Raw genomic sequence first — 10,395 nt, forward strand, 5'->3', positions numbered from 1 at the left:
CCTAAATGTTGGAGTTTAGGCCTTCCCCCCGGAACTGTTCATTGAGTTAGCTCTTGAGTTTTCACAAACTCTTGTACAGAACCCAGCACAATGGGACCTTACTGCAAAAGAGAGATTCATTTGGGAGGAAGGGTATCCTAGTGGTTAGTGCCCAGGACTCCTGTGGTCTCTTTCCCACTCTGCCACTGACTTGCTGTAATAACCTGGGTAAGTCACTTAGGCCCAGATTTTGAAAGGTGTATAGGCATTGCTCCGCTCAGCATGCAACCTAAATACCCTAAGGCCCAGCTTTTTAAAGGTATGTCTACACTACAGGATTATTCCGATTTTACATAAACCGGTTTTGTAAAACAGATTGTATAAAGTCGAGTGCATGCGGCCACACTAAGCACATTAATTCGGTGGTGTGCGTCCATGGTCCGAGGCTAGCGTCAATTTCTGGAGCGTTGCACTGTGGGTAGCTATCCCATAGCTATCCCATAGTTCCCGCAGTCTCCCCTGCCCATTGGAATTCTAGGTTGAGACCCCAATGCATGATGGTGCAAAAACAGTGTCGCCGGTGATTCTGGGTAAATGTCGTCACTCAATCCTTCCTCCGTGAAAGCAACGGCAGACGCCATAGCATGGCAACCATGGAGCCTGTTTTGCTTTTTGTCACAGTCACTGTATGTGTACTGGATGCCTCTGACAGAGGCGGTACTGCAGTGCTACAGAGCAGCATTCATTTGCCTTTGCAAGATAGCAGAGACGGTTATCAGTTGTTCTGTACCGTCTGTCATGTCATTGTAAATTGGCAATGAGATGACAGTTATCAGTCGTTCTGTATCGTCTGCTGCTGCTGCTGGGTGCTCCTGGCTGAGGTCGGCCGGGGGTGCAAAGACAAAAATGGGAATGACTCCTCCTTTATGTTGTATCTAAAAATAGTCAGTCCTGCCTAGAATATGGGGCAAGTGTGCTAGAGAACCAGTGTACCAGAGAGCACAGCCACTCCGTGTCAGATCCCACAGAAATGATGAGCTACATGCCATTCTAGGGGGTGCCCCTGCAACAATCCCACCCGTTGCTTCCCTGCTCCCCCAACCCTCCTGGGCTACTGTTGCAGTGTCCCCCCATTTGTGTGATGAAGTAATAAAGAATGCAGGAATAAGAAACACTGACTTGTCAGTGAGATAAAATGAGGGGGAGGCAGCCTCCAGCTGCTATGATAGTCCAGGCGGTACAGAATCTTTTCTTTAGACGTGAAGGGGGGGGCTGATGGAGCTCAGCCCCCAGTTGCTATGATGAAGACGGTTACCAGCCGTTCTGTACCATCTACTGGGAATGACCGGGAGTCATTCCTATTTTTACCCAGGCGCCCCCGGCTGACCTCACCTGAGGCCAGCCAGGAGCACTCACGGGCTGATGATGACGATGGATAGCAGTCATATTGTACCATCTGCCACCGGGGAGGGGAGGGGAGAGGATGCTGCTGTTCACTGCCGCAGCATCGTGTCTACCAGCAGCATTCAGTAGACATAGGGTGACATTGAAAAAAGTCAAGAAACGATTTTTTTCCCTTTTCTTTCACGGGGGGGGGGGGGAAATTGACGAGCTATACCCTGAACCACCCCGGACAATGTGTTTGACCCTACAGGCATTGGGAGCTCAGCCAAGAATGCAAATGCTTTTCAGAGACTGCGGGGACTGTGGGATAGCTGGAGTCCTCAGTACCCCCTCCCTCCCACCATGAGCGTCCATTTGATTCTTTGGCTTTCCGTTACGCTTGTCACGCAGCACTGTGCTGAGTCCCTGCTGTGGCCTCTGGAGATTTTTTTCAGATGCTTTGGCATTTCGTCTTCTGTAACGGAGCTCTGATAGAATAGATTTGTCTTCCCATACAGCGATCAGATCCAGTATCTCCCGTACGGTCCATGCTGGAGCTCTTTTTGGATTTGGGACTGTATTGCCACCCGTGCTGATCAGAGCTCCATGCTGGGCAAACAGGAAATGAAATTCAAAAGTTCGCAGGGCTTTTCCTGTCTACCTGGCCAGTGCATCTGAGTTCAGATTGCTGTCCAGAGCGGTCACAATGGTGCACTGTGGGATACCGCCCAGAGGCCAATACCGTCGATTTGCGGCCACACTAACCCTAATCCGATATGGTAATACCGATTTCAGCGCTACTCCTCTCGTCGGGGAGGAGTACAGAAACCGGTTTAAAGAGCCCTATATATCGATATAAAGGGCCTCGTTGTGTGGACGGGTGCAGCGTTAGATCGGTTTAAACGCGTAGTGTAGACCAGGCCTTAGTCTTCCTGCGATTTACCCATCAGTACAATGTGCATTGGTAGCACTGAAGTTCCAAAAGCCTCTATCTCGTTTCCTTTTGTGTTAGACCCCGAGCATTTGTGGCTTTTCTTCTAGTCCTTCCTAGGCTCTTGTCCTTTCTGAATAAAACAGTCACTCAGAAGTGATCAAACTTAAAACTAAAGACCATTAGAAGTGATCAGCATGGGGTTCTGAGATGGGAGAGGTTGGATTGGGTTGTGTTACTGCTCTCCTGAATGAGAGACGAGGCTGGGAGTGATATGGGAAAGAGAGCTTTGCATCAGTGGTCTGTAAAGCTAGCTAGTCTTTGGTCTGAAGTGTCACTTACACCCTGTACGTTTCACTTCTGCAGATCCTGCTCATCTCTGATTATTTCTACGCCTTCCTCCGGCGAGAGTACTACCTCACTCATGGACTCTACTTGACAAGGAAAGATGGGACGGAGGCCATGCTGGTTCTGAAATAATCACCCTGCCCTGCATGACTTGGGGAATGGACTTCTCTCTGAAACACGCAAAGCTTGGGGTGGGTGGGGAGGGTTCCCTGAGAGTGGTCTGACTCGTGGGATGTTACCTACTGCGGAGGAAGAAAGGGCTGAGGTTTGGATGGGAAATACCCTCATTGGCAGTGGCGCTGAAGTCAAAGCCAAGATCATAAGAACTGGCCAAAAACTGCTGCTGCTAGGGCCACGTGGCCTCTGTCGAAGCACCTCCCTTCTTCCTTCAGCTGTGCTTTCTGCTATGACACCAACCATCAGTTCCGGGCAGTCCAGCAGGGATCAGAGCAAGTAGCTGGGCTGACGTCGGGGCTGCATCTCAGGCCCAGAGAGTTAAGGCCATAAACCCTTTAATTTATTATCTTGTGGGGAAAACCACTGGAGATGTATGTTTCTTTTTCTGGAACTGACTGGAAATTTCTTCGTAGACTGCTTTGGTTCCTCCTCCATTGCTTTCCTCAGTGGTGCTTCTGCTTGGCATGCAGCAAGCTCTGGGGACTTAGCTGTGACTGACTCAGACACTTGTTTCTTCATTCTGTTGTTGCATCTGGAAATCAGAGAGTTTCTTGCACAGTGAACAGCTCCTGCAATGAATAGAGGATCCAGGGGACAACCCAGAGGGACAGCGATAGCATGAACCGTCTGGGAGGGATGTACAGGAAAATCACCAAACTGAAATACAAACCACCAGGAAGAGTGGGAAGGGAAGTGAGTGCAGGGAGAGGGAGGGTTGGGGATAGTCTGGGGGTTTCCCTTTAAGGGAGACGAGAGACTGTCCTTTTGGAAGCTAGACAGCAGCATTGTGAGGGTTCAGGGGAAGGGACAAAATAATAGAAATAACATCACTTATTAAATCCATGCAGCGCATGGCTGCATGCGGAATAGAGAGTGTCAGCCCAGTGCTTCAGTTTCCTATGAAGGTCTCTCCCATTCAGCCCACCCCCTCTTTTATTATTTGGGGCTTGTGTTTAGATCCTGGAGCTGCCCCCACTCTGGGATTTTGGGAGACAGGCCAGGAGGGAGAATTCTTCTCTCTAGAAATACAAATCCAAACTGGAAGGAGCCTCTTAGTACTTTGGGCTGCAGCCACTTAGCAAGAAGAGACATTTACCCAAAGTGTTATTCCCTCGCACCTAGAGCAGCGTTAAAATAGGGCTACGCTCAGAAAAGTGACTATGCAAAAATGGCATCTTACTCCCCAGCTCTGGTCCCTATGTGCCAGAGCCACACACTTTAGGGACCAAGATAAGTGTTGCTGCTTCTATTAACTCTTCAGACCTGACACAGCTCCGAGAAACCAAGCAGGATCCTAGCCAGGGTCCTTGGCACTGATGCCGGCAACACAAACCAGAGAGAACCCAGCTCAACTCTCAGATAACAAGGGGGTGAAGGGCTGCTAATTCAAAACCCCCTTTCATCATTTTACTTTTAAACCGAGCACATTCAGCAGAGAATGATTGAGACACGGTCATGCCCACTCCTGCCCAGGCCATTTTTACAGAGTCACTCTGCTGGATGTGGTGCCCTTTCTCCTACATTTTCTGTCTGGTTGAGCAGTTGTTCAAATGGCTTTTTGTAAGACAACGATAAACTCTTGCCTTATTGTACTACTGTTGGCGCTTCGGAGGGTGGGTTTGGGCTGAGTCCAACCTGCTGTACACAACACCCAGCTGTTCCCGTGTGGGAATTCCCCGGAAGAGAGAGGCTCCTGGTCCTGGCTGCAGCAGGGCACTCGGGACCAGCTCTCCCCTCGGCGGTCAGGTGTTTGGGACATCACAAAGTGAATAATAAATCATGCAAGTTTTAAATGCTTCCTGAGTGCTCTGTGCAGCAGTGATGCTGGGGGGTCGAGGGGCTCCTTACCCTCTGCCCCAGCCCATTGTTTTGGGCTTGTGCTTGAGGAAAACTCCAGGGTCCGGGGTCATTTCCTGTTTAAATAAATCCAGGATTCTTGTTCCAAGGCCTGAACTGCCTTAAATTGTGGTTAATGTAAATCTGGGTAAGGAGCCCAGAGGCTGCTCTATCTGGCAGGAAGGGAGCAGGACCAACGGTTTGGTACTGTGCGCTTCCAGGAGTGGGGCAAGCAGGTGGCTTTGGGCTAGATTCTCAGCCGGTATAACCACGTGCAAGCCAATGGTGCCAGCACAGCTGCTTAGGCCAACTGAATTCGCACCCTTGAAAGTTGTCTGAAACTTAGCCTTCAAAGTCATCAGCTTTTCCTGATCTCTGGGGGTGAACTAGTTAGTCCTGCCCAAATGGCAGCCTCCAAAGGCCAAGTCAGAGCAATTGATGGTTGGTGATACTGCCGTGGTAACGGGGTGCCCAAGAGTGCTCTTTGGGGGTGAGACTTGGGCACTTTTAGAATGACATGGTGAGTGAGGGGATAGCAACTTCTGCTGTGGGGAGAGAGAAGTTTTCAAGCCACACAGAGCTCTGCTAAAGCCATTAGTTAATGTAACTGACAGTCTGGCTTCCCTGCCTAGTTGAAATGTGTCCCAGTTTTACCATGAGTCTCCCCCTCCTCGCCTTTTCATCCTCTTAATCCTAATCTCGGCTGGCATGCGGGAGCCCTGGAGCTGCAGTGTCCTGCCATGGGCAGTTGTCATGGCAGCAGCCACTTTCTCTCCCATGTGTTGCAGGGTCTCGGTGTGGGATAAATGAGGTTTGTTTTGTTCCAAAGCGGATTGCCTGGCACACGGGCTTCTCCTCATGAGGCACCTCCCCCTGACTTGTGGAAGGCAGGATCCTGAGTTCAGACCCAGATGCTCTCGCGGATTATATAAACCCTAGGGCCATTGGCTGACCCTTTGGTGATGCTATTTAAGAAAACATTTCTGCCCGTCTTGGACATCCTTGAGGTTTTCAGAATTAGACACACATGGAAGCCCAGCAGCCTCAATCTCTGTCGGATTACCCAGAATGGGCATGTTTCCCCCAAGACATGTGGCCCATCTGGGCTGAATGTTTGAGTGGCAGCTGCCAATCTGTGGGGTGCGGGCTGCCATCTGGCTGGGACTCCCCCATCATGGAACCCGTAATGAATTTTCTCTTGCAATGACATTTTTGCTGCTTTCAGCTCCATGGCCTTATACTGGCAGGTCTTGTTCTGGGCAGCTACATTAGTTCCAGCATTGGAGGGTGGATTTGGAATCTCACTTGCAATGTGGTCCTCACATCTACATCTTGTGTAATTTCACAAAGTGAGTGATTTAACATTGGTGCCTGAAGGTCCCAAACTGCTCTAGGGATCACCGGTGGCCTGCAGAGAGCTGGCTGGGGCCATGGCACTAGTTGCAGTCTAACTTGGAGCTTTATACTGATGCCCATCACCATAGTCTCTGGGTATCTTCCATGTTAAATCAATAACATACTAAACCAATCCCTAATGGACTTCAGGGAGTCTCTGGCCCATCTCCCTTTATGGGGTCAGAACTCACCTTGGAGTCATAGGTGCCGGGGCTAGAGCACCCACAGAAAAATAATAATGGGTGCTCAGCACCCACCAGCCACAGCTGTTCAGCAGCAGCCAACCAGCTGTTTGGTGGCTGGGAGAGATACTGGGGGGAGGCCGGAGAGCAGCAAGCGGTGGGTGGGCAGGGCCTCAGGGGAGAGGGCGTAGAGAGAGTGGGGTGAGGACACGGCCTCAGGGCGGAGCGGGGGTGGAGCTAGGGTGACCAGACAGCGAGTGTGAAAAATCGGGATGGGGTGGGGGGTAATAGGAGCCTGTATAAGAAAAAGACCCAAACATCAGGACTGTCCCTATAAATCGGGACATCTGGTCACCCTAGGTGGAGCACCCCGGGGAAAAATAAAACTCAGCGTTATTTTTAGGAGGCCGGCGGTTTGGGAATGAAAGGGGTGTTTGCGTTGTGAGTGTCACTTAGGCGGAAAGACTTTCTCAAAGAGGAAGGCTTTGCAACAGCGTTTCCTAAAGATGGTCAGACTCAGGTTCACCTGAGCTATTCTGGCATATCATTCCACCGCTGGATCCCCGCAACAAAGCACCCTCTGTCCCTAGCTCTCCATGCTTCATCTTGGCCTTTGTGATCTGCATGGTCTCAGAGAGCCACTCTCCCAGTGGCTGATTGATCAAAATTTGCTCTTTGATATAGCTGGGGCTTGCTCCATGAATTGCTCTGAAAATCATTCAAAGTAACATTAGGAAAGTTAGTTGCTGTGGTTGCCACCTGGATGTGATGTGTTTGTCTGGTGCCCATAGGCCCTCCCCATTCACAATCTATTAAAAAGGCTCTGCGGGGGGGAAGAGAGCTTGTTCTGTGCAGAGCATGCAGCTAGCTCCATGGGTTGGCTGCCTTTGGAATGTGATCTAAGATTTCCCCCAGTAGTTTGGCTTCACTCCAGAGCAGATTGTGGGCTGTACTGAACAAAGGAGCTTAGGGGCTACAGAGGACAAAATGCTGGAATGACCCTTCTGTGGCTGAAATGAGCCTTTCCTAGAAAAAGCCCAGGCTCAGCAGCACCAGGAACCAAAGGGCAGCTCCAGCTGGCCTCCCTGGACAGTAGGTAAAGCAGGAGGTAGAAGGACCACGTAAGGGCCGTGTACTGGGAGTGGCCTGAGCATCAGAAGCACGAAGCTGAGCTGCTGTGCTGATGAGTTTACAGCCTGATTCCCAAGGGGAGGAAGGGCCAGCTAATGCGTGTGTTCATTCAGCAGCAGGCAGTGTGGCTAAAGGGAGACCGCCAACATGAAAATGAAATCCCTGCGCTGCTTTAACAATACCCCTGCATGTTTGAAGAGCACATCTCATTTGTATTTCACCGTTTCTCTCCATTTGGTACAATGGGCCTAGTTCTCCTCTTGCCTCACACCTTGGATTATCCTTCACGCCAGTGCAAAGACTCGCTCTCCAGTCAGAATCTTCCAGTCCAACGGTTGCCAATTTTGATTGGACGTATTCCTGGAGGTTTCATCACATGATATAATCTTTAATTCCTGGTGACTCCAGGACAAACCTGGAGGGTTGGCAACCCTATTCACACCCTCCCACCACGGATGGCTTCTTGTAGCCACTTGGCCCAGGTGTGGATTACAGCACAAGGTACCAAATGGTGCTAGCCTGCTTGGCTTTGTTTTGGTTCTGAGCAGTTTCACTTCCTAGGCTTGCTGCACTGCCTCCCTGTAGGAAGGGGTAAAGAACAGTTATTTAACTTCTCATAACTCTTGTTCTTCGAGATGTGTTGCTCATGTCCATTCCAATTAGGTATGTGCACATGTCACATGCACAGTCAGAAAGTTTTTCCCCTAGCAGCACCCGTCGGGTTGGTTGTGGAGCCCCCTGGAGTGGCACCTCCATAACGTTCTATATACAACCCGGCGCCTCCTCAGTTCCTTCTTGCCCGCTACTCCGACAGAGGGGAAGGTGGGTGGGTTTGGAATGGATATGAGCAACACATCTCAAAGAACAACAGTTATGAGAAGGTGAGTAGCCGTTCTTTCTTCTTCGAGTGATTGCTCGTACCGATTCCAAGTAGGTAACTCCCAAGCCTTACCTAGGCGATGGGATCGGAGTTATGGAATCGCAGATTAGAGCACCGCTCTGCTGAAAGCTGCATCATCTCTGGCATGCTGGACGATGGTGTAATGAGAGGTGACCGTATGTACCGAGGACCAAGTCGCTGCCCTGCAGATTTCTTGGATCGGGACTTGGACCAGGAACATTGCTGCTGAGGCCTGTGGCCGTGTGGAGTGTGCTGTAAGTGCCAGGGCTGGGATCTTGGCCAACTCGTAGCATGTGCGGATGCAGGTCGTGATCCAGGAAGATATTCTTTGAGATGATACCGGGAGTCATTTCATCCGGTCAACCACCACTACGAATAGCTGGTTCGACTTTATGAACGGCTTAGTGTGTTGGATGTAGAAGGCTAGCACCCGCTGAACATCCAGAGAGTGCAGCCTCTGCTCACGGTTACTGGCATGAGGCTTAGGATAAGAAACGGGCAGGAATACGTCTTGACTTGTATGAAAATGTGACACGACCTTAGGAAGAAAAGCCGGGTGAGACCTAAGTTGCACCTTATCCTCATGGAAGATCGTGTAAGGTGGGTCAGAGGTGCAGGCCTTTAACTCAGACACCTTGCACGACAGATAGAGGAGGGAGCAAGTCGCTAGCAGTTCAAACGGGGGCCCCATTAGTTTGGAGAGGACCAAGTTAAGATCCCACACAGGGACAGGCTGTCTAATCTGGGGATAGAGGCATTCCAGGCCCTTGAGAAAACATCCCACCATGGAGTTGGCAAATATGGAGCGTCCAGACACTCCTGGGTGGAAGGCTGAGATAGCAGTGAGGTGTACTTTGATGGATGACGCTGCCAGGCCTTGTTGTTTTAGGTGTAGGAGGGACTCTAGGATGAGTGGGATAGGCACCTGGATTGGAGGGGTGATGCTGGGCACACCAGCAAGTGAACCTTTTCCACGTAGCTAGATCAGTGGCCCTGGTGGATGGTTTCCTGCTGCCAAGTAGGACCTCCTGTACAGGTTACGAGCACAGAAGTTCCATGGGGTTTAACCATGAAGCTTCCAAGCTGTGAGATGGAGAGACTTGAGGTCTGGGTGGAGCAGGTGACCGTGGTCCTGAGTGATCAGGTCCGGGTGGAGTGGCAATGCAATTGGGGCTTCCACTGACAGCTCCAGGAATATGGTGCATCAGTGTTGTCGAGGCCACACCGGGGCCACCGAAATTACCTCCGCTCTGTCCCTGCAGGCCTTGAGAAAAACTCGTGCACCAGAGGGAAGGGGGGAAAGGCCTACAATAGGCAGCCTCCCCAGGGCAGCAGAAAAGCGTCCATAACTGAGCCTGGGCTGTGATTCTGGAAGGAACCGAACATCAGGCACTTCCCGTTGCTGCGGGTGGCAAACAGGTTGACCTGAGGAAACCCCGACCTTTGGACGATGGAGTGTATGACGTCCAGACCGACGGACCACTCATGATGGTGGAACGATCTGCTGAGGTTGTCTGCCAGGTCGTTCTGAGCCCCTGGGAGATAGAACGCTTCCAGGTGAATGGAGGGGGCTATGCAGCACTCCCAGAGCCTGAGGGCTTCTCAACACATTGGGGAGGAACGGGCTCCACCCTGCTTGTTGATGTAAAACATGGCAGTGGTGTTGTCCATCCTCACTGTCACGCACTGGCCTTGCATCTGGGCCCGAAAAGTTTGGCATGCTTGGCATACCGCCCTGAGCTCCTTGATGTTGATATGAAGGGAGAGCTCGTCCCGAGACCATAGGCCCTGTGTTTGTAGATCTCCCAAATGCACACCCCAACCCAGAGCTGACACATCTGTTGCCAGGGACAAGGAAGGCTGGGGGCTGTGGACAGGGACTCCGCGCACCATCCGAAGTTCGAGCCACAATTGGAGGAATTCGAGTATGTGCTTTGGTACTGTCAATATTAAGGCCAGGTTGTTGCGTCCCAGGCAATAGGCCAACGCAAGCCACACTTGCAGGGGTCTGAGACTCAGCCTGGCATGCCAGACCACCTAAGTGCAGGCTGCCATGTGGCTGAGGAGACGTAGGCAACCCCTTGCAGTAGTGGTCAGGAATCGCCTGAGGCCTTGAATGATATTTGACGTGG

At 51.1% G+C, this 10,395-nt stretch overlaps 1 protein-coding gene across 2 annotated transcripts in view; it reads left to right on the top strand.

The window, feature by feature from the left end:
• The window catches only part of PIGU (phosphatidylinositol glycan anchor biosynthesis class U), a 45,718-nt gene extending 41,085 nt beyond the window's left edge, over nucleotides 1-4,633 (top strand). The window contains exon 12 of one of the 2 annotated variants that reach the window (XM_044986365.1): nucleotides 2,660-4,633. In XM_044986365.1, the coding sequence (XP_044842300.1) occupies nucleotides 2,660-2,773 (114 nt within the window). In that variant the 3' untranslated portion in view covers nucleotides 2,774-4,633. The remainder of the gene's footprint in view (nucleotides 1-2,659) is intronic. The other variant, XM_044986366.1, reaches the window with a different exon arrangement.
• Nucleotides 4,634-10,395: the final 5,762 nt, after the last annotated feature.

The sequence above is a fragment of the Mauremys mutica genome, chromosome 13, assembly GCF_020497125.1.
Source record: "Mauremys mutica isolate MM-2020 ecotype Southern chromosome 13, ASM2049712v1, whole genome shotgun sequence".
Lineage (NCBI taxonomy): Eukaryota > Metazoa > Chordata > Testudines > Geoemydidae > Mauremys > Mauremys mutica.